At 39.8% G+C, this 24,799-nt stretch overlaps 1 protein-coding gene across 1 annotated transcript; it reads left to right on the forward strand.

Moving 5' to 3' along the window:
- Positions 1–554: 554 nt before the first annotated feature.
- On the forward strand, positions 555–22,772 carry RAB32 (RAB32, member RAS oncogene family). The gene is made up of 3 exons (XM_062572354.1): positions 555–1,255; positions 18,660–18,937; positions 21,288–22,772. The coding sequence occupies exons 1-3, from the start codon at positions 1,027–1,029 to the stop codon at positions 21,435–21,437; spliced, it is 657 nt and encodes a 218-aa protein (XP_062428338.1). The 5' UTR covers positions 555–1,026; the 3' UTR covers positions 21,438–22,772.
- The last annotated feature ends 2,027 nt before the right edge of the window (positions 22,773–24,799 follow it).

Genomic DNA, 24,799 nt, shown 5'->3' on the forward strand with positions numbered 1-24,799 from the left:
CCTTATCATATCTTCACTTAGCCTCCTACTTGCGTGCGCACACACTGTCTAGACAGTCATGCAACTTTCCCCTCTCAGAGCATTCCTTATGGCCCTCCAGCGTCATAGAACGATTTACATGATAGCTAAAGATTACAGCACATATGCTACCACTTCCGTGCACAAGTTTTTCCTCTCAAGGACACGTACCACACGTTGGGGTCTTTCATTCAGAGGGCATGATAGCAAAAATGCTTCCCCCCTTCCCGCCAACGTAGGCCACCCGCACACAGGGCACTACAAGGTCCTAAAGACAGGAAACTTATTTCATGTTGGGCTCTAGAAAGGTGCCTGCTCACTCTTCTCCTCCGTTTTATGTATTTTTTAGAAGAACCAAAGAGTGATACCAAAAACATGTTTAATCGGATTAACCTAAGAATGAAAGCGAAACAAATTCAGGCGCAAGCGCTCCTTGGGAACCCTACAGGCGCGGAGGCGACTTCTCCCTCCGCCCCAGCAGCCCTGTACGTAGGCGGGCCTTTGCCCGGGCCGCCGCCGCCGCCTCGCCGCGAGCCCGCTCCTGCGCAGCGGGCGCTCAGCACCACCCCGCCCGCCCGGCACCGGCACCGGCACCGGCACCCTGGGCTCAGCGGCGCAGCCCCCTCCCGCCCCAAGGTGCCCCCGCGGCCGCCCCGGCAAGCCCGGGCTTGGCGCGGACGCCGGCGGCGCTGGGACTCCTCCTCCCGCCCGCGCGGACTTGCCGCGTCCTGTGACTGCAGTCAGGTGGTTGCGGCGCCTTTTCCCCTCCCTCCGGTGCTCCCCTTCCCTCCCTGCCTCCGGGGGGGCCGGCCCGGCCCAGCGGGAAGGCGGCCGAGGAAAGTTAGAGGGAAGTTACCGGGTGAGGAAAGTTGCGGCGAGACAGTCGCGGCCCCGGTAGTGCTGCTGCCCGCCTGTCCCTGCCCCGCCGAGCCGAGCCGAGCCGAGCCGAGCCGCCTTCCGCGGTAGGGCCGCGCCGGGCCGGGCCGCGGCGGCGGGGCGGTGGCGAGGATGGCCGGGGGCGAAGGAGGGGGCTCCGGCGTGCCGGAGTGCCGGGAGCACCTCTTCAAGGTGCTGGTGATCGGGGAGCTGGGCGTGGGCAAAACCAGCATTATCAAGCGGTACGTGCACCAGCTCTTCTCGCAGCACTACCGGGCCACTATTGGGGTGGATTTTGCTCTCAAAGTCATCAACTGGGACAGCAAGACCCTGGTGCGGCTGCAGCTCTGGGATATAGCAGGTGAGGGCCACGCTGCCGCAGGGAGCGAGCCCCGCGGCGGGGGAGAGGGGCCTGGAAAACCAGCCGTCCGCGGGTCCTGGCACTCGGCCTCGACGGAGAAAAGTGCATTTCCTCTCTGAGGTCTGTCCTCTTGACTTTTCTTCTTCTCCTGTTATATTTAACTGTTGTGGTCTGTTTTTGAAGCCTCAATCTTGGAGTGAAGTTCTTGGCTTTGCTTTTCCCATGCTATGTGTGCTCCTGCTAGCTGGTGTTGTGCAGCCTTTGGCTTGGCCAGGCTTTTGCAGCCCTCCTCAGAGCTGCTTTGCTTGGTGGCTCTAGGCTCCCAGGTGGCTCCTGCTTTTACTGCTCCTCCTCACCAGCTTCTCCAGGTGGCCTTTATTATGATTACTGCTTAACTTCTTTCATGGTGACTGCTCCGCAACACATCTGGGTAAAATGCATCTCTCTTCCAAGCAGGTTGTGTTTCAGAGGTACACCTTGCAGGCTGAGGTGACTCAAATAGCTAATGTTGTGCTTGGAGGAAGCATGTTCAAACTTTGTGGGCTTCGAGTCGCATACTTATTTTAGAAGTAGCTTTTATCCATGTAACTTGGAGTGAGTAAAGGGGGCTTGGCTTATGTTTAGCTCTGCATTCAGAGGATGTGTTTGTGTGTTTCAAAAGATGTTCTGAGTATGCTGAACCAGAAAAGTTCCCATCCCCAGACTGTAGAGAACTCCTTTCCTCTGTACAGTTCCTGCCTATTCTTGAAAGGCAGAGGTGTTAAAGAACTAGAACGCTTACATGTCAGCTGGTTAACTTTGCTTATGCCAAGGTGTTAAATGCCGCAGTGTAGACTTTTATTCTACTGTGCTCTTGTCTGTATCCTTAGCATCTCAAACTTGGTGTTGTAGTTCTCCTTGTATGTAGCTTGAGTGTTAACCTGCATATATATATATATATATATCTTTTTTTTTCTTTTCCTCCTCTTCACTGTGTTAAGAATGTTTTCTCTGGTATGAGAAAGTTAACTCTATTTTTGAATAAGAGTGTTTTTAAACCTTGTACTACTGGGAGATACTGTAATAAAACAGTAACAACTGGCAGTTACTGTTTCCATGAACTCTCTGTCAAGTGGAATTTCATAAAACAGGAAGTGTAAAATGCAGGCTGCTGTAACCCTGTGATAAACCTGGCTGTATGTCAGTGTCAGTTTTGCTTATGCTCTGAAGATTATTTTAAATGCTTCAAATATAATTCTTCAAATTAAAAAAAAAAAAAACACCCCTCCTTATTACAATATGCTGAAACGCTGCTGCTGCCCTGTAGGGCCAACTGAAATATTCTCTGGTTGCTGTTTTGGAGAACAAACAAGTGGAAGAAATACTGGCAAACTCTCAAGTTTTTCAGAAGGGTTCCTTTAAGGAAGGTTTGTGTGTGGTGGGGTGTGTGTGTGTTTGTATCCATTGGTAGTACTGGTGCAAGTTGCTACTCTCCATTTATTTTAGCAAGTCTGGGATTGCAAAGGTTAAATGCAGAACACTGATCAGGATACTCAGGTTTGGCTGGCTGCTGCACTTGAGTTTAACTTCTCTTCAGCACTTGGTTTCTGAGACTGGGGTAGACTTTTATATTCCCCCAAAGCAACCTGTTTCAACATGCTAGCTGGAAACCCAGCTGTAACTTGTGATGTAATTTGGCTAGAGCTTCCCATAGTGTAAATAAGGTCTATTAGCACACCCATGAATTAATTTCAAGATCCAGAAGACTATTTTTCTTTCTTGATTATTGCTCTTAGTGTATCTTGGATATTGCTAGGTGAAGACTGAATTAAGGGCTGCTGTTAAGTCCCTGGAGTCCTGTGCTAATGTTGTCAGTAAATCAAAGAATTAAACTTTATGGTCATTATAATATGTTACAATACTGACAGACCTACTGCAGATGATGCCCCGCTAAACTGAATGGGCAGTATTTTTCTCCATCTCTTAAAACATGATACCTGCCTCTGCGTGAGACTCTTGAATGAGTCTTTCTGTAGTGGGGAAGGAAAAAAAAAATCAAAGTATTACTCTACAGTTTGCATTCCAAATTCTTATATCTAATCTGGTGGCTTAGGCTATTCTGCTCCAGTGGGCTATGTCCTTCAAAACAAGGCTGAGAACAGAAGTAATCTTAGTTTTAATGATATTTGATTGGGCTGTGCTTAGCCTGTGTGACAGTAAGTTTAGACTCCTACAGAAGCAATTCAGTTAAGTGATAAGTGTTGAAATATGAGGAATTTGAGTATAAAGAATGGTCTTCATGTTTCATGGTCTTAAAACTGCTAATGTCCTTGACCTGGGAATGTGTTCTGCAGCTGTCTGTATTCTGAACTCTTGCAAATCCTGGAGGGTACTGAAAAGTTTATATAAAAATTATTAGTTACAGAGAACCAGGCAGAAGATGGCTTCTGAACAGTCATAGCACATGTTCCCTAAAGCCTTGCTATTTTATTATCATGTGTAACAAAGTCTTTGAGCATGTGATAGTCATGCTCTTTTAACTCATCAGCCCAACTGTCTTCTGCCTTTCAGCAACTAATGTAGATAACTCTGTATTCTGGTGGGTACAGACAAACAGCTTTAGATCTCTTGAAGAGATCTAAATCTTATGGTAAGTAATACTACATGTGACTTCCCTGCAAGCTATGTGATGCTGGCATTCTGAATTGATTCTGATGCCTTTAGAATGGATTCTGAATTTAAGTCTAGCCCTGAAGCGTCGCACATGTTGCTTTTCTATTAGATCAAAGTTTGTGCTTGCAGACACAACTGTAAATCTTTCCTTCAAGAGCTAGGTGTTGCAATTTAAGGTTCTGCACCTAAATCGATGATAAGTACTAGCCACGTAGCTCAATTCATCAGCTAAGGATTATAACATGCATACTGTGCTGGTTTCTGGTGTAATTATAGTACGATGCTCACCAGTTTGGCTATGTATTACAATGCAGCAAGTTCCTGCTACTTGACTTTGGTCTCTTGTGCTAGTTAGCTGAAAGTTTGGGGTGTGGTGTGTGGTTTTTCTTTTTCTTTCTTCTTCTTTTTTTTTTTTTTTTTTTTTTTAAGTGATAAAGCTATAAGTTCCCTAGCAGAACATGGTATGTTACACTCTCCATGCCTTTTCTTCTTCTGGTGAAAATAGCCTTCCTGTTACAAGGTACAAAATAATGCAAATTCTTGTATCAGAGTCAAGAAGGGAGGAAACAGTGAGGAGGGAAGGAGGTTATTTTGCCTGTATCTGTATGTTCAAAAAATACTCATGCATGTTACTTTATCTTGACACAGACTGTGGAGACAAAAAGGCTTGGGAGTTAGACTGATCAGCCACTGTCAAATGATCTTGTTTGTAGCATGAAAGATTGTGAAAGAAACTGCGCAGACTACGTGCATGTTCATACAGGAGCAAAGCTCTTAAACTGCAGCTGCCCTTAGCCATTACTCCTGTCTTATCTTAGTGTGCAAAGTCATGATAAATCTACTTTCCTGGATAAATTCTGAAAGTTTTAGAACCAAGTTAAACTCCTTCTTGAAAAGACATAAATAATTGGCAAAAAAATGGAACAGAACACATGCTTCCTAAGCATGCCTTCTCTCTGAGAGAGCAACTATACTGAATACAGAGTAGTGTAGGAGGTGAATATAGCATATTGGGTAGAACTAGGTCAAGTATCATTGAAAGAACAATATTTTAAGGAGTTTCTCTGTATCTTGCAACCTTTTGATCTGATCTAGTAAGATCGGCACCTCTGATGATAGCCAATGTGATTATAAAGAACCAGCTAACACTGTCACTCATGTTAGCTTGTTGTGAACGTGAAGCCCTCTAGAGGTGAAGGGTAGCAAGAGTCACAGATGACCACTTGAGCTTGGCTTCCCTTGGAGCATGTCACTAATGACACCTCGCAGCCAAATGTTTTTAAAGCTTTAAGTGATACATCTGCTCTAACTCTGGTAATTGCACCCTTCTTCCAGGACTTTATTAAAATTTATTCTTAAAAGTGTTTATTAAAATCTTAAGTATTGATTTAACTGGAAGAGCATGGCTATGAAGTTGGCAAAACAGAGAAGGAAGATTGTTCTTACAGGTATAGCATGTTTAGAGAATTTAAATTTTCTAGAGTTGTACATTAAGACTTATTGCATGCAAGTTTAATAAAACTCTTTTCTGTCTTCGTGGAGTAGTCTGAAATCTAACCTGTTGAGAGAAGTGAATACCATTATGGAGGACAGAATTATCACATGAAGTATTTTTTGTTCAAATACTGAGTTGAGGAAGAAGTGGAATAAAGTAAACTTCTATAAAGACAGATGGGTGTTAGATATGTGAAGATTCATTAAGCTTTTAACATATTTAGGAGGTTAACTTGCATTGATCTATGGGAAGCTATAACAAATGGGAAAGTGAGTGCAGGAAACTGAGTGTAGTAGGTATAGTGGGGAAGAAAATGTTCTAAAACTTCTTCCACAGTAAAGAAGAAGCCTTGAACTGAAATAAGCACTTGCAAAGGAAGATAACCTATGCAAAATGAAGCCTTCTGGCCTAGATCTGCAGAAGTGATTCTGTATTTGCTAATCTTTCTGCCTTAACAGAATGAGACATATCTTGTCTGGAGGAGCAGAGTGCTCCTTGCTTTTGCACTTGCTTGTGGAAGACAGTTTTGTACTGTTGCATGTTTTGGTGAATGAGTTTCAGAGGTATTCAATATGTTCCATGTAAAATTCTCACAGCTTTAAGTAGCTGTATATTTCAGTTTATGCTAGGTCTGCATTTGTGTTACTGGTGTGCAAGGAGACTGTAAAACAACTTCTATGCTAGGCTGTAAACTAGTTATTTTAATTATAAGGTGTTTTTTAATAAGGTCCAAAGAAAACCTTAAGTGATGTTAATGCTTCCCTCAAAGTCTTTATGGGATACCTAGAAAACTTCTTCAGTTTACTACTCATTTCACTCCATGTGCAGCAGAGGCACATCTCAATTGCTTTTCAGAGGAGCCTGCTCTAACTAAAGAGAGCTCAGAGAGAGTAGTCTCCAAAGCAAGTCTTGCAGCAACTTGTGCTTGCATGCAACACACCTTAAGGATCAGTGAAGAAGTTTTAATCCCATTTTAATCCCTACAAAGAAATCATTAAGGAATTGCTTAGCCCTGTGCCTATAACAAGAGAAATGAGCAGGTTGTTGAGATTCTCTGTCTCCACCCTATACTCACAACTGCTTTTTCTGTTGTAAATAAGAATATTTGAGTGCAACAAGAGAAGGAGAATAAAAAAAAAGGTTATGGAAAGGTGCATGTACATCCATCAGAGAAATGCAAAAACTGGAACTCAAAGCTTCATTTCAGAAACTGGAAGAACTAGCAGAGGATCTGAGAAATAACTAGTTTGTTATCCAGCAGTGGAAGTTCCAGTTGCAGCTGCCTTAATGTGGAGCTGGGAGTGCTATTCTGGTAACACCTGAGGCAAGAGAGAAATCCCAGGGTCAGGACTGGAAAGTCTTCTCTATGATGAAATTCAGTCTCATTAAAACCAGATTGAACAGAGAGCACTCACAGGCCTTTAACCTTGCTATAAGCTTACTGCACACACACATTTAAATATAAATCTCATATTAGAAGACAAATTACTTGAGGGATAATGTTAGCTACTAGTTTTACACCTCTTCAGCCAAAATTTCAAGAAAAGTAGGCCTGCTGTTTTTGAAAGAAGTTGTAGAGGCAACAAGACTGAAGATGCACAATAGACTTCCATCTAGAAAGCATCCCTTTGTGGAAAGTCTCAAGTAGGTATACTTTGCTGCAACTCTTCTGGAACAGTAGATTATAGTTATAAACTTGGGAATATGCTTTGCTGATTTTGTGGCTCTGCAGTTAAGTAGTCTAAATAATTGTTAAATGTTGGGGGGTTTTTTTGGTGTGTCTGAGTTTTTAGACATCTTTGTGTACCACGAGCTTTTTTTCTTTTCTTCTAGTTAAGTAGCTAGCTATCAAAAGATATCAAATTTGTCTTGCTGGTAAGCAGCTCCTTTGTCTTACCAGGGGAGTACTGCATTTCTTGTATTACTGAGCGTTCTTGTGCTACATAGTATATTATATAGCAACTCAAACTACTGTATATTAACCCTCACCACAGAGGCTTTATCGATTTGAGTTTAAAATTGGGCATTCCATAAGCATATGCAAAATGTTAGTGCTTTGAAGTTGTCAGGCAATCTAGTATGCTAATCAGTTTTCATTATGTGAGACAGGACTGTCTAGTTCTTTCAGTTAAATGGTGGACTTGAGATGGATCATCTTTGGATATATTGGAAATAAGCTCAGAACATATTTACAGGCTTTTCTAGGTATCCTAGGAGGAATATTGCTAAAGGTGTTATCTTTTCAAAAAAAAAAAAAAAAAAAAAAAAAAAAAAGAAAAAGAAAAAAATCTAGTACCTGTGTAAAGCCTAAAGATCGATTGTATTGAGCTTGCAAGCACTCTTAATTTCTGTTGAGAATGGAGTGCTTTATATGTGCATAAAGCCTAAAGATTGCTGTATTGATCTTGTGAGAACTCTTTGTTTCTGTTGACAGTGAAGCACTTTATACTTGGAAATGTCATGAGCTTCTTTCTAATCACTATGGGATAGCTGAATTAGAAGTTCTACCTCATTTTCCAAACAGATAAGGTGTGTATCATAACACTTAAACTTTGCACTTTCTGCAAGATCACATGAAGATATTTCTGTAGTACTCTGGTGCAGAGAATAAAGGATGAACAGATATCCATTAAAAAAAAAAAAAAAAAAAAAAAAAAAAAAAGAGGCCAAAATCCCAAATCTACCTTAAATAAGAACTCAAGTATTGTAGTTTCCATGTGCAGCAGACAGGAGAAAAATTGCATATACTGTTCAATGTAACTAACCTTTGGATCAAATTATAAAACACTGAAAGTAGAAATTACTGTAGAAATTCGTTAACTTATGTTGGTCATCATTAAGATTATTTTTTCTTGAAGCAAGTATTGGCTAAATTTTTGCTTCTCAGGAAAAACAAGCTTAGGTACTAGCTGCTTAAGTTGGTATTTAAGTAAGGTGCATTACCCTGACGAACCAAACTGGATGTGGACCATAATACATCATTAAAAATGAATATTTAATAAATTCTACATGAATGTAAATCTACTTTTATCAACAGTTTTGCAGCAATGTCAGGTTCAGAACTAATCTTGATGACTTTATCTCATTTGAGGAAAACTGAGTTAGTAAAAGGCAAAGTAGGGATGTGCAATGTGCATGACTGGCTCCAGAGATGACTCCAAGAGCCTCTGTGCAAAGCAAGTTTCTGTGCCTGAGTTACAAGCAAGGATGAAGTCTCCAGGGTGAAACCTTATGCTGAAATTCTGCCTCACAGGACAGTTAGAAAACTCTTCCTTGAACATCAGCTGTAGCCACTGCTCTAAATACTCAGTTTAGGCTTTCTAAAGTGCAGTATGTTATCTCAAAGGGAAGTGATTTACAGTTTGAGATTTTCTGCTTATTGCTTTCATATAAAAGTGTATCAATAAGTCTTGTGAAATTCTTGCAAGTGTTACAGCTAGTATAAACAGCAGTAAGCAATGACTACAAAGTACAACTTCTCGATTTGCTTGTGGTAAAACATTAGACACTAAAAGTTTTCCTCTGGCTGTGGAGATGCAGAGCTAAGATAGATGTGGTAAGACTGTACTTTAAAGCATGACCAGATTTCAGGGTTATTGTAGAGCTTGTCTGAAAATATATCTTAGATTTTAAAATCTATCTTAGTTCTGGTCAGAGAAAGCATATAACCCTTTCAGTGGGGGTAGCTTCTAGATTAGTAGCAAATACAAAACAATACTCCTTACTGTGTGGATTTTAGCAGATCTTCAAAGAAAGTTTTGTTTTTGTTTTTTTTTTTTTTAGAAAATTTTTTAAGTCTTTTTGTCACTGCAGACAGGTTATGGGAACGTGTTTGAACACTCCCAGAGCAGAGTGCTGGGTAGAGCGACGTGGCAGCAACTTGATACTGAATTGCACACAATGTGCCATGACACATTTACTATTTCAGAGATTAACATTTTTTCAGTCTCGTGATAAGCTTCTTGAGACAAAATGACTTTTGAATTGTTCTCTTGTGTGTTCCAAAATGCTATAGGGCCATGCAGCGTCACAGGGCTATCGCAGTATGGCCCTGGCTGTGTGGCAGTACACCAGAGGAGATGGATTCAGGAACATCAAGCACAAAATAGCTTACCTTTGGTGGAAGACATGTTTGAATAAGTCTAGTTCGAACAAAGTAGGAACTACCCATTCATTCTGTTGCTGCACTAATTGGGCTATGTAGGAGAGTTTTTCATGCTATGTTTGACATCTATCTAGAAACTACTTCGCTTTGAACTGTTCTTTTGTGGACAGAAATCTAGTGTTTAGTCAGGAACTTTCTCTCTTGCTAAAATACGTTCTATTTAAATTGTAAGCAAAAAAGTGGAAATAAATGTGTAAAACTCTAATACAAACAAGTATCTGTATTTCCACGTATATCTGATGCTGGACAAAGCCAACTGAACCATGAGCAGGGTATCTTGCCTCTAAACTTAAAGACAAATTAGGGACTAATTCTAGGGATTCAAAACTAAGGCTATGGACAGCAATAAAAGCTTATCAGTTTTTCTCTAAACTTCCCTGTGCAAGCTGTGCAATTGTTTGAGGAAGACTTCCTATGTACAAGGCCCATACTCTTGTAAAAGTGTATGGGTGCCCTTTTTCATCTGCTGGGATGGTGTCAGTGAGGGCAGAGCATTGTAGCCCTTCTACTGAAAGGGAATTCAATAAGCTACCATCTCTAGCCTATTGCTCACTGATAAGCTACTTCACTGTAGACAGATTTTTAAGGCTCTTTATCAAGATAAAATCTCCTCTAGGAGATGATTAATTCTTTCTCTTGGTGGTGTTTGTGCTAATTCCAATGCATGAAGCGGATGCCGAGGTGTAAAGATCGTGACAGACTCATAGCAACATAAATGGGATCAGTCTGTGAATGCCCTGAGAAAGGTAAAAGATCTTCCCCAACACTATGGGGGAATAAACAGCATTGTAGATACAGAAATGGACCAACTTGTAGCTGAAGTTCATCTTGTTCTACTACACACTTTCTGCATAGTCATTTAAGTGACAAACTTTACTGATGGGAATCAAGGTTATAACTTAAGAGCACTTAGGCCTCTGTTCCTGCTTTTCACTTGTAGTGGATAGGGCTAACTTGTCTTCCATTTGGAGTAAAGTACAATAGCAAAGAAAGTCATTGAAGAGATTAGTTTCAATGCCTGTGAAAATTCAGGTAACTAAATTAGGTCAAATTCAGGCTATGTTGCACAATGAAATTTTATATTGATTCCCAGCATTTTGTAATGAAACAACATTGACTCTGAGGTCAATGGTGAAAGCACTTCTGATTATGATCTAAGGAATCAAAATAGTGAACACGAACTGAGACTCTCCCAGTGAATATTACACATTACACATCTTTTTAGTACCATCTGATCCAGGAAAATAACTCTCTTGAAGTTCTTGCTTTTTAATGTATTGGCATTTGTCAGCAGAACCACAGATCTCAAATATGACTTGCACAATAGTGGAAAGTATGACTTGGGCTGGATGTGCATTTTGTAACGCTTACAGGTTCCTAATATCTGCTAGAGCTACAAGTACAGTTCAACACCTCTGTAGTCTAAATGCTTGGCAATTTTGCACTGATACCTTAAACAGTAAGAATGAGAAGACAAAAGAGATCTAGCACTGACTATCTCTGAGTCAAGCTGTCTACTCTAGCAATCTAAAGCTGCTACCCGTGTGAAAAATCTGGCAGACATAATTGAACATGGCCTGTTATATTGATAGTGGTTTGGTTAACCTACTTGCTGCTCCTAGCAGAAGCCTTTCTAATAGGGTAAGACACTTCTGGGTCAGGCTGTGCAGGTTTAGAATAAAATATTGTCAGCAGTAGTGGCTTGCCAGTAGCATATTACTGCTTGTGATTCCAAAGGAGCCCTGGTCAGTTCTTACTGGACCCTGATAGTGCTAAAATGCACATTAGATATATGGAGAAATGGGAGGTTCAGGTCAATTCTAGATATTTGCTATCTTCTGCCAAACATTCAGCTGTAGGACCAACAGGCATCCAAAATATAGTGTGTTCTTGCCTGCAGCTCCTAAAGGACTTACAACCACTGTCTCTTAAAACTTGCTTACGTTGTAGTGACAGGATTGGGCTGCATGTCAAGTTATTTTGCATGCTGCTTGGATTTAAATTTACCACACTGAAAGATCTAAACCCTACTGAGAGTTGGAATCAAAAATAAGGAATTGCCATTCAGAAGTTACTTGACTTTACTCTGCAAAAAGTCTGACTCCAGAAATTCAGAGAACAGTTGTACTGCTTTACAGAAGATTCTGAAATAAGGGAAGTGCTTATTAAGTTAGATTTTTTGCTTTATGGAGGAAGATTGGCGAGAAGCGTTTTCAAGTTGCCATTAAATTGGTTTTCCTGTCTGGGCTGAATAAAAGCAGCTCATGTCTACTGGTCCTGAACTGCTGTCCAAAAGAACTAACTTGTAGTTTGGCACTATAGTCTGAATAGAGGCACTGTCTGTACTAGCAAGTAGTGTGGCTAATAAGGTCAGAATAGCCGACAGTGAGGATCTGGTAGCCGTGATATAGACAGTCCAACTAGAGCTAGTCTGGCCCCACAGGTTGCCAGTCCCATGTGTGAAGCATGGTCCTGGAGCCTGTTACTAGGCCAGCTTCTACCAAGAGGAAACCAGTTTATATGTTTGGATTGCTCCACAGTGTGAGTCAAAGCACAGTCAGTGACAGTGGTGGGATGGCAGCTTCAGAAATATGCTTCTGATGCAAACTAACGTGCTAGCATTAGCAGAGATGCCTGTCTAGAGACTGTTTTAGGTATAAGTTAAGGTTACTACCCCTTATTCTCAGTATTTCTTAATCAGTATGATTAGCCTAGCTGACTCCTTGAATGGCTTCCTGGCCAATGAGCTAGGTATTCTGGATCTAAATCTGGGGTAGCTAATTAGCTATAAACGACCTAGGACTCCTCTAAGGGAGAAAGGTATGAAAAGCTGTGTATAGCACCAGTCTTGCTGAGACTGCCCTAAACTAACTCTGCAAGTTTTAAACTTGAATAGTTCCTTAGATGCTTCTAGTGATTATTTCTCTTCCAGAATATTTACTTGCACCCCTCTATTTCTGTGCATGTACACAAAATATTCAATCCCTTATGCACTGGAATATAGCTTACCATTTCTTCGCTTTTTCCTGCTGCATATCACAGTAGTTCCATGCAGGTTTTCACTGAGGAAAAAGCTGTCTTAAACTTTTCTTGTATTGTAGAAATAGCTTGCTGTAGAGTGGCTCATGCCACTAGCTCTCTCAGATCATCTTCTGTATTGTTGGTAGCTAGTGTTATACTATATGCTAAAAACCAGAAGTATTGACAATATAGTAATATATTATGCTGCCTTTAGAGAATTTCTGCTTTGGGCAGCACTGGATTTCTTTGTTTTGGAGAAAAACTATACCAACTTTGAGACACTTAAGTACTTCCAAATCTGTTAACTTGCTAAACGTTGACCTTGAGGTTCTTTTTGATTTCTGTAGCCTTTGATTTTGCTATTGGTGAGAACTTAATCCCTCAGCATCTGAGAGGGCCTTGTCTAATTACTTAAACTGCAAGCCAAGAAGTCATAAGGAGTCCTTGTTCACTAGGCTATTACTGACCCTTCTTGAATTTTAGATTGACTATTATTGATTATCAGTGATCATGTGGAACAGTTGGTCTTGGAGAACCTTCTTCATGATAGAAGAGGAATTTCCAGAATGAAAATGTTTGTTATAACTATTCAGTGTGGTTTAAGTATCTTGTGATGTCTAAGTTAATTGCAGGGTATAGTACTGCACTGGAGGTTCCACCTGTTGATAAAAAGCAGGGCAACTGGAACACCCTAGCAGGATGCTACTTCAACATACCTTGGACTTTCAGTTTCTCATCTACTAGATCTCTTCATCATTTTCTTCACTACTGTAGTATTGCTGGATATTTCTTAGTTTTGTTTCATGTATTAAATTTCTTTCCTGTGTTATGTATTTCTTTATTTCTTTATAGAACTTAAACAGGCTTTTCAACTGACTGAACTGGTTTTCATCACTCTGAAGGACAAAACGTTAGCAATAGCTGCTTGGTCTTACTCATATTTGAGGACTCCTCACTATTAGACTTCTGAAAACTCAGTGTTATTGGATGCAGGGGAGAACTGCAAAACTTCTTATGCAGTGCTCTTCCAGTTGACAGCAAACAGCTCTGAAGTAAAACTCTTCAGCTAGCTGTGTGTTCATTTCTGGGCAGCTTCAGTCTAGATTATATTTGTCTTGTTTAAAACTATTAGATGTAGAGCTGTCAAATTTGTTAAAGTCAAATATCAGACTCTGGCCGTCCATTAATCTGATTAGGCTGCCAAAGACTTGAACTCCTGGAGTTCAGCAAAAGAAATTTATTCCATCATTCTTCCAGTTTTCAGGCTTTTATAACCTTTAGTCATCTTCCTGCTCCTCTTCAGTGAGTCTAAGTTCAGGAAGTTTCATAACTGTTAGTTTTATCAAAGAGAGATTACTTTTACTTTGTCCTGTAGTATTACTCTTGATAAGGAAATTTTAAGGGTTTAAATGCAATTAAACTCTGATTTCTCTGTCAGAGTTGTGCAGTTTCAAAACAGACTAAGCCTAGTTTTTACAGGATAGGTGAACTTCTGTTCTACTGTTGGTATTGATAGGGTTAAACCAAAATTCACTTCCATAGCAAAAATATAAGTGGGAAAGCTTCTTCCAGATTGGCCACTTTGTTCTCCATGAGTAGGTCCATGCTATTTTGCGCTACTTTCTAAGACTTAATTCCACTTTTATGTGGTAAGTAATCTGGGAGAAGGAGTCCTGACAGACTTAATATCATGTATATCCAGCAGTCACTTGCAAATCTAACTTGCTTTTTTCTTGGCTCAGATCCTATCCTGCAAACAGGAGTTAAAAGCAGAAATAATGTTAGGAGCGTAAGGTAGCTTCTGCTAACTGAAAACAGAACCGTCACAATGATCAGTCTCACTGCTGTGATTAAACAGGACTCCCTTGTTTAGACTGGGAACAATTGCTCTAGAAACTTCTTTAAATTCTATTTCAAGGCAAGGCTTGTACATTCTGAATCTTGTGATAACCTTTCTTTGTCCTTTAAATATTTTAGCTTTTGCAGTGAAGTAACAGCAGAATTGACTATGTATTTTTTTTTTTTATGTGGTTTCTAGCTCTTAGTTTAAGCTTAGCTCTTCTATCAGAGCTTAGGAGCTTTCCTTGCTTCCTAAGTTACATTTTTTAGAAGTTTATGATGAACTTACTTGCTATGATTCTGCTGTGTGAAACTGTATTAATTCCTAATGCATGACATTATGCAATTATTTCACTTAATGCTGTTGCAATTACTGGAAAATACGGTGACAAAGTATGCTGAGTCATTTAGATGTGAAAACTGTGTGGTTAGAGAATGCAGAACTCTGTATTGCATGCAGCCATTTCCATATCCTTAAAAGAAATCCACTAATCTACAGGATTGTCCTATAGCCTAGCCAGTCATCTACCTAAGCCTCTGAAACGCAGGATGGATATCATTCTGGTACCATTAGGCTTGTGCCAATGAACTAGACCTACCACCATGCTTAATCCTCTAATGTCTTTTCCATAATGCTGTTGTAAGCAAGTCCTGTCCCCTTCCTTTCATGGTTCTATGGAGTGGAATTCTTCAGTCTAGTTTCATTTGATCACTTCTATTCCTTTCTCCTCTGAGGGTCTGATCTACTTTCTGTACTGCTCAACATCAGTTAATTCACCATGTGAGAAAACAGTGAAAATTCTGCTGGCCTTAGGAAGGGGAAGGACAAATTGTTGGCTGAACAGAGCACAGTGAAGATGGTATCATTTGACAGTTTTAATCACAGATACACAGAATGATGTTCAGACCTCCAGACTTTGGAGGAGTAGGGTATTCTAGAGTTTGCTTTTGTGCATGAGCTTTCTTGCAAGCAGAAAAGCACTTGTAAAAGCTTTGCCCAAAAGTCCTGTGAAATTTTCACAAGATTGTCAAGAATATTCTTACTTTCCCCTCGAGGCTCAGCCTAAAGCATGTGCACTGTCAGTAGTAACTGGGTTGTACAGAAAGTCTAGTCGGTTAATACTGGATGCTCTCTTCCTGACAAATACCATATACCTATTACCACAAAAATCTTTTCCCTCTTTGGCAAGCCATGGTCTGCCATCTTATTCTGTAGAATAAAGAGCAGTTCCTTCCTCATAAGACTCCAGATAATATAAAACAGCAGTTATAAACTAGGGTGCAGATTGTGTCTCATAATCAGTGCATGCAAATTCTGGAGGTGAAAGCAGCTCTCTGTGTAATAACCCAAAACTGTTTATAATGTTTGGGCTATTCCAGAACAGAGCAGCATTCCATGCTGGAGGATATCTGGGCTAGGTATTAATTTGAAATAATACAATGGTATTTGCTTGTTCGGAGGATTTTCAAAGGGAAGGAGTATCATATCCCCTTATGTAAAACTGAAATCTAGTAAGCAAAGGTTTAGGCTTTCATGTTAGGTGTTACGGGCCTATGGATTTTTGTTGTCTGCTTTCATCCAAGTTTAAACTACAGAAGAATATATGTTAATGTTGTTTGAAATACAAAACTTGCAGTGTAAAAGCAAATAACTTGACTTCTGTCAACAAAGCCAGCTAGAAGTAATGCTTCTGGAGAGCTGAAGCACTTGCTTTCCAAGTGGATGCTATAGAGTACAAACTGCACTCAAAAGTACAGTTCAGTTGCACATTTGCTTCCCTGCCAGAAGTGCTGTCATACCATACAATAAGGAAAAAAGCTATTTCACAAAGTCAGCCTCAGCTTGTGCCTCTTTCCAGAGTTCCTTGATCCCACAGCCCTCCTTACAGTGTCCTCTCCTCTGGTCAGGACTTCATAAAGAGTTTCAGCTAGCTGTCTGATCTGCTGCTCAACTACAAGACAAATACTGCCTTCAGGCATAGCATATCTAGCTCTTGCTCATGACAGCAGGGTTTTGTGTTACTAAAACTTCATGCAGGTTGTGGATAGTGAGGCACGGGAAGCCACTGAAGTCAGGGGAAGTAACTGCATGGCACTCTTGAGTGATTACTAGTTGCATTTGTATCAGCTCATCAGGTATGAAGGCATTGGGCTAGGTGGGTGAGAAATTTGAGGAAACAAGAGTGGGAACAGCAAGTATGATAACGATAGAATTTCTCTTGGAGATGGTGAATGAGTTGATAAACCTCTTGGAGATTATCAGGCGCTCTGACTGAGGTGAAGCCTCTGTATTTTAAAGGAAGAAAAACCGCATGGTACTCACTAGGGCTGTAACAAAATATACATTGTAATCAATCCTGAAAAACTGCTAACTTTTTTTGAAGTAGTACTTGGTCATAAGCAGCTTTCAAGCATCTTCAATTTGTGTGCAGGTTTCAGCAAGGGTTATTGCTCTGGGAGGCTAATGCCTCTTGCTAATTGTTTTTGCTCTTAAAGCCGTTTGGGGTAGGAGGGCAGGGAGGAAGGGATTTAGTCACTGATAATGTTCTTCACTGTAATAACTGATCAGCAGCCATGTTCACCTGCAGCATGCACAACTGCCTGAGAAGTGGTGACCGATAGCCCATCCACAAATTTCACAAATTGTAGCAACTGCAGTGTCTCTGCACCTCTCCTCCAGAAACTATCGAGCAAGCCTCTTTGCAACTGATAAACTTTTTTGTATTTTTTTGAAGTTTTTTCAAAGCTTTTCGAAACTTAGCTAAGAAGAAAACTCCAAATCTACACAACTCCCTACAGACTGAATAGGAATGACTAATGTGACTGTTCTTCTCATTGCTTCATACTCATGTATAGTCTCATGTAAAATGATGGCCAGTATCTCAAGTGGTGGTGTCCATAGACTATTTCAGAGTCTGACTAGTGTTTTTTTTCTGTAAATCATGAAACCTTGAGAGTACGTTTGTTTGCTGTGTGGACCAGTCATATGGTTGAAGGATACTCCCTGAATTGAGCACAAGTGCAATCTGAACTGCTAAATCACAGTGGAAAGTACTCCTATGTAATAATTCATGGGTGAGATTTGAAACTAAAAAATTACAAAGATGAGAAGGAGCTCCTCATTGCTTGAATGGTACTATATACAATTCCTGGGTTAATATCACTAAACTTGACTCTGCAGCTTCTTTAAACAAACAAACAAACAAAAAGTGAACCTAAAGGTAAAACTTCTTCAGACATAGTGCACTTAATCTGCAGAGGTAGTCAAAACCTTCTGGCCATACTCTTTTCAAATAACATTTGATTCATGAAAATGGGAACTAAATTTTGACTCAAGTGGTACAGCCATTACCTATACAGATACACAGAATATATCTTTTAGGCATGAGGATCAAGCCTGGCAAGGTCTAGGGAAAGAATGCAATTTACCTGAATGCAAGCCCTACATACAGTTTCCTAAACAGTGTATAAGCAATGTGTCTCTTCTAGTGACAGTCACTGAGATGCAAGCTTGCTGCTTGGCTTGTTGGTTCAGGAATCTGTGGCATAATGGTGATCTTTCAAAACTTGAGCTTTGAGTGTGGAGGTAGAGAGTTTTGTCCTCTTTGAGAGCATGGAGTTGTAAAGTTGCACTCCATAAAATACAGAGAACTTTTGTTATGAGTAATTGTCCTTTAACTATCTTGGTCATATTGCACCAAATCCTGGAGATGCTTGCTGTAGAACATCTATAGTTTGAATTTCTCAAACTTAAAAGCTGAAGTCAAAGGCTTACCTAGAACTGTTAAACTAACTCCTTTTGAGCTTTTCCTTAAGGAAAATAAAACCTTTAATGTATGTGAAGATGCCAGATTTATATCTCAGTGATGTAGAAGCTTCTTCTGAGGAAATAATAACTTGGGTCCAGTTGTGCTGGTAGCATTTTTAAGTATGACTTCTCTTAAAGAACACTACTTTTTTTTTTCTTTTTTTTTTTTTTTTTTACTTATTTGTTAGGTAGTACTTGGAAATGAAAAACAATTAGCATCCAAGTGTTGTCATGTATGATATACATAATAGCTTTCTTACAGTGAGCTAATACAGGATGGTAGAGGCAGGCCAGTGTTGCATAAACTAGGTGACTAGTCCTAAATGCCAAACTCATGTTTACTAACCTGGCACTGAAATACATTTACCTTTACCTTTACCATTAATGCTTAAAAAATGAATGCTTTGTCACTCTTTTCTTTCAGGCCAGGAGCGTTTTGGAAATATGACAAGAGTATACTACAAAGAGGCAGTTGGTGCTTTTGTGGTCTTTGATGTCACAAGAGGCTCCACTTTTGAGGCTGTTTCAAAATGGAAGCATGATTTGGACAGTAAAGTACTACTTCCCAATGGCAGCCCTATCCCTGCAGTTCTTCTTGCAAACAAGTGTGACCAGAAAAAAGATGGCAACCAGAATCCCTCTCAAATGGACCAATTCTGCAGAGAAAGTGGCTTCGTTGGGTGGTTTGAAACCTCTGCCAAGGTGAGCCTAAAAAGTAACATTAAACTCAGGTGCAGGAACTGACAGTCCAGGTCTCCAGGGTTCAGCGAAAGTTGATGTGGTGTGTGCAGTATCTTGCTTCTGAGGAAGACTTGCAACATATTTGGTTTAGATAAGAACTGCATCTTAAGTCCAGAGGTAACCTTAAACCTAACTGGAAACCTTGAATTAATTGACTTGAGTGAGTCTTAAGATTGTACATGTGTCAAAGATCAGTGTGGCTTAGATGCTAGTACTACTAAACACTGGTCAAACTTTCAAAGATAGAGTAGTTTTCAGATGCAGTTTTTTCTTATTTGAGCTTCTGTCTTCACTGTTGCATGTAGGAAGTGTGAAGATTGCAGAAGTCATCAAGCTATTCGCTCATTTGTATTACTCAACTAGATAACTTCACTAAGTCACCTTTCTGTTCTATCAGGCGATAGCAAAACTGAAGTGGGGAAAAACAAATTGCTCAGCAAAGTAACTTAAGCTAAGATAGACAGCTGCTTTACTCAGATAATTTTGAATAACTTTATATATAGTATATTGTTACCTGCTTATAAGCTTGCTGTTCTTTAGTCAGAAGTGAAATAGAATGGCTTCTTTAATTCTGAATATGAAAGGCTATTCTAGATCAAGACAACCAGATTTTATGTGCCTCATGGACCAAATGGCTGGTCTGGCTGATAATTTCTGCATAGATAAGCTAAATCACAAGGCTCTTTTCACTCCCCCCCCCCCCCCAGCTTTTTTTAACTGCTACTGAGACAAATTGGCACAAACTGTTCTCTCTTTTTGTAAGAAAGAACCATTTCTGGCACCTCAGGATGCTTAGATAACTCTTTTAAAGAAAAAAGATCTGCAAGAGGAATGTGGTTAGAAGAAAGTAAAATGTCTCTTCTTGACTATATTAAAATAAAGAAGAAGAGTACATGTGGCAGGAATTTGAGTTAAATTAGCTAATCACTTGTTTGACTTTGAACAAATAGTAACTCTCAAACCCACTCATCTGTTACTCAAAAAGAGAAGATTTTACTATAAAGAGCCTTAAAATCTATATTAATATTCTGCTGTGGGTTATGTGTCTTCTTGAAGCTTCAGCTAGACAGCTCTTCAGTTGCCTTTAACACTCCTACATATAGACCGTAACATAGTCTTAAAAAGAAGTGTAAGTAACTTGGAGTAAGAGTATTATGGAAGTGGAGTAATAGCTTGCATTTTAGGTCGCATTTTAAAGATGCCAATGTAGAACAAGGTTCTCAGTGCAGAGAGAAGTCCAAACAATACTAGTTCTAGTTCAGCTATGGATTCACTTGTTCAGGGCTTGAAAAGCTAAAGTTAAAAGAAGCTCATCAAAACTTCATGACAGCATTTTTATTTTCTTAAATTTGTATATTGTCTAGTCATCAGTAACATGTTAGGATCCATTATGTGTGGATTAGGAAATAGAACTGCAGAGGATGTAAATATTCATAGAAATATCTTATGAACATCTGCCCCCTAGAAAGAGGAGAAAAGTGGACAGGGAAAAGTACCCATCTGCAGATTCCCAAAAGCGATTTCTGTCTGTCAGCTACAGACTTGCAAACTACAACAGCAACTGCTTGAATATGTTCTCATGACCTATTCTTCCAGCGTAAAGAGCAGAGTTCTACTTACGGAGACAGAACAGTGCATTGACATAGTATCTCTGCTGGTACCAAAGATAAGAGTGGTTCCAAATGTGGCTACCCAACTGTAAACTAACAGGTGGCTCAGCCAACTCAGAAGCTATAGCCAAGGGCCCATTGGCATTGGCCAGACCAGCCTCTGAGGTACCCTGCTGAAATGCAGCTCTAGGCATCCTGCATATACACCCACTCTGGGATGGGTGTTAACGTAGTTTACATCTTCTTGTGCATGCTTTGAAGAGTGAGGTGCACTGACTTCAACTGGGTTTTGGAGGCTGATAGAAAATGTCCTTTTAAATAAATAAGTGCCTCCAACTGCAGCAGAAGCAGGAAAAGACCCCAAAAGGTGGAACACCACTATAAACTGTGTAATTGCCTACCACTTTTCATGCTGTAGAAAGGCGCTACAGTACTTGCCAGTTTTCCAAATGCAAGTAATAGTCATCTCTAGACCACCTACCAGGTTAGAGTCAAAGTATCCTATTTGTCATAAAGGTGAATAACCTTTTATCAAAACTTTCTAGAAGCTTTTTGCAAAAGCAAGTGTATGAGCAATATCTGGTGTATTTAAGCTGCTTATGTCAAGACTGAGACTGTACAGAAGGGTTTGTATTTGGCCAGATTTTAATAGGCATGTGCACTTTTTTATGATCTTATTTCTTTGCCTTCAATACTTTTAGGACAACATCAACATAGATGAAGCTGCTCGATTCTTGGTGGAAAACATCCTTGCCAACTACAAAACCTTTCCTAATGAAGAGAATGATGTGGGGAAACCAAAACTGGACCTAGACCCATTGAAAGCAGAGAGTAAATCACAGTGCTGCTAATGCTACCACTGTTCAGTGTAAATGTGATGGAATGAGCAGCAAGACTGTTCCTTAAATCAAACTGCTGCTATGGTGCTGCGTTGTGACAATCCATATGGGGCGTCTGGTATTCTCTGAATAGGTGATGCTTGTGGGTGTTTACATACTCAGTTTCATGCTAAACAAGAATATCTTGTGAGTTATCACTTCACTTTCTTGAGTGGCTGCACCTAAGTCCAATTAGTTTCTTACTTGAGAACATAAGGTAGTGTTTACACTCTCCTATAAAGGAATGAAGATAACATTTGGTATCTAGTTTGCTTCTAGGACATGTGGTGCATTCCAAATAGGACTATAGGACTTACTCAGCATGATTTTAGCTGAATAGACACTTACACCTTTGCTATAAACTTCTTTGTCACCAGTGATGTCCCACTCTAGCCTTACTTTTCACTTGCACGTGTCCCTGTTTATTATCCCCACTATGACGGTTTGTCTGATTGCTAGTTCTCCTGGATCAAGACATCATAGAAATCTTGAAATAGGTAGAAATAGCTGATGACCAATGACAGGAGATACCTTCCTTAATATGTTCACCACGACTGAGTGAAGTAGATGGTGGTTTTCGCCACTGAGTAAGAACAAGAAGATGGGAAAAATGATTGTATTTGGCAGGAGGAAAACATGATCACAGAGATACATTTTTGTTGGTATCTCTAGCCATTAAGGCAAATACTCTCAACTAATACTTAGGAAACACATTAATGAATAGAATTGTACAGACAACACAATTGTGGTAACTGCCCCCATATCACACCTAGAAATAAACATCCAGAAAATTTCATGCACTAACACTGGAGACTGGCAAGAGCTGCAAAAAGTAAATATTGCTGTCGTGTGATTAATGAATCAAAAAACTCCATACTCTAACTCTTTCAATTTTAGAAAAGTGCTGCACTCTACTTGGGGCTGGCGAACTGGCTTACCAGTCTGTAACTCAGTGTACTGAGATGCTTAAATTTCCTTGTTATAACTCACATGCATTTCTGGAAGCAGGTGAAGGTCAAAAGGGAGCAGAGACTTGCTCTTACAGTTCTTGAATATGTTCTTGAACTCTGGCTCTGCTTGGCTGAGAGGCTTTGAAGTTCCCTTTTATCTTAAGGGCTTCTTAAGTCCTAGCACCGTGATTGCTACTGATTTCTGAAATCTTAGCTTGCTTGGTCTGATGGTTACTTAAACATAAGCATGAGGTATGTGCCAGATTGATACTTTAATATGTATTAAGATTTCCTTGTCTGTCTTTCCTCTGAAGAGTAACATACTTTTAAAGACAAATAAATATATTTGGGCATCTTATGTTGTTGGTGTGTGCTTTTGAGCCCTCAAAACTGTTTAGTAATCTACCCTGTACACAAGTGTTTTCATTGGCATTTGAAAATAGCTCTATCTTCTAGTGGCTGCAGCATCAAAGACCTTAAATTATTATGGTAAGGCCTAGCACAAGATAAAACTGGATTTAGCTATATTAGGATCACAAGATAATTTGGGTTTAAATGGTTCTTAGGAGGTTGTCTAGGTCAGTGTGCTGAGGACTTTATGCAGTCTGATCTTAAATTTCCAGTGATGGAGACTACACAGTACCTGGGACAGCTGTTCCACTGCTTGACTTTCCTCACTGTGGAAACTTCTTTAGTCTGAACCTCTCTTATTTTGATATGTCTATAGTCTCTCATCCTTCCCTCATGTACTACTGTGAATAACTCATCTCCATTAGGCTTGTGCAGATTTATTGGGAATTAAAGCTTGGTTGCAACTCAAACTTTTTTTAATATCCTGTATCATTTCAGAAAAGAAATTGCACTCATCCGTGTTCCTTATTTACTGGCTTTCTTGTGGTAACTTTTTAAGTTAACCTGAAGCTAAAGTAATATCCTTGTCTATTCATTTACAGAGCAGCTCTATTTGAACTGTGAATTTGTTTTTTAAAGCCACTTATTCCCCAGTGTACTGTTTCCAAACTTATGAATATAACTGCACAAGTTCAGTAACTGGCCACTGAGGCATGTGTATAGCTTGATCACTTGAGGAGGTCAAAACATACAACAGCAGCTGGGGATCAGTCAAATGATATCATTTCATGCTAGTGTTGCTTCCAATACGTGTATTTACTAGATATGCACTACTACACAAAGCTGCTCACTAATGGAAAAGCGTATCATTTCTTGAATCTGTTCATGTACCTAACAGTACCACATAAAGCTAGTCTAATTAAATTCAGACACTCATTCCTTAAATACCTATGTCACTGGAGAAACTGCCAGTGGAGGACTATAGGTTTTTGCCAAGCAACTAGCATGTGCTTTCAGTTTTCAGATGTTACAGATGTTCTTGAAACAGCAGAATGAAGACCAACTCTGAAGCTTGTTAAACTCTACCCTACTGCATCTATTTTAACTAGATCCTCTCAGGAATAATGGTAAGCACTGTCTCCTGGTCTAACTGCTCTGTACAGATTATAGTTTCGCAAATGTTTGAACTTCTGCTTGGAGACCTATTACTGCAAAGTACAAGCACTTTCCCTGTTCTGTACGTAGCTTGCGTTCTTCTAAACTTTTATGTGAATGTAGAGTGGCCAGAACTGACAAACTATGGTGGTCTGTGGTAATTCTGATGTAGTAGAGAAGCTGAGGCAGGGTAAGGTTCAGGAAGTGCCATATACAAAAACAGAGTCAGGTCTAAAGGGACTGCAGAAACTATTGTACAGCAGGCTTTCTGAGATTACCTAATTCTAATAGTGTAGAAAAACATCGCTTTGCTAATCATAGAATCATATGGGTAAAATCTCTCTTTTTTTTTTTTCCCCTACCTTTGGGGGAGTGGAGGGGGGAATCTAGCTTTAATACATCTTACCAGTAACTCAGACTTGCCATGTGTTTTCTTTTTCCCTTCTGCTGCTAACTTCATTTTCTTTCCTGTTCCCTGACAGTAGAATTACTACATGTGAGACTGTATAACGGTAGGTGAATCAGGTTAGCAGAAGGCTAACCCTAAATGAAAAGTTAAGCATCCTACATAGCCTGGGAAGGGAATGGGAACATCTCCCTGAAGGAGGAGAATAAGGAGATTTGTGTGATTTGCCAAAAACTATTTAGATTAATTAAACTAGGCATGAAACTCTGCCCTAATTAACCCAAGATCTTTGATTTGGAAAGATATTTAGAAGTTTAGACAGACACAGTTTAACTTTGGGCAATAAAGTGAGCAAAAAGTGTCAAACATTATTTGTTTTACATTTATAGGATATATAGTAAACTGATGATTCACCTCGATCAGATGAACAGGGACCTCATGCTACTTTATTTCATTAGCTCTTACAATGCGAA

This window comes from Rhea pennata, chromosome 3 (assembly GCF_028389875.1).
Source record: "Rhea pennata isolate bPtePen1 chromosome 3, bPtePen1.pri, whole genome shotgun sequence".
Taxonomy (NCBI): Eukaryota; Metazoa; Chordata; class Aves; order Rheiformes; family Rheidae; genus Rhea; species Rhea pennata.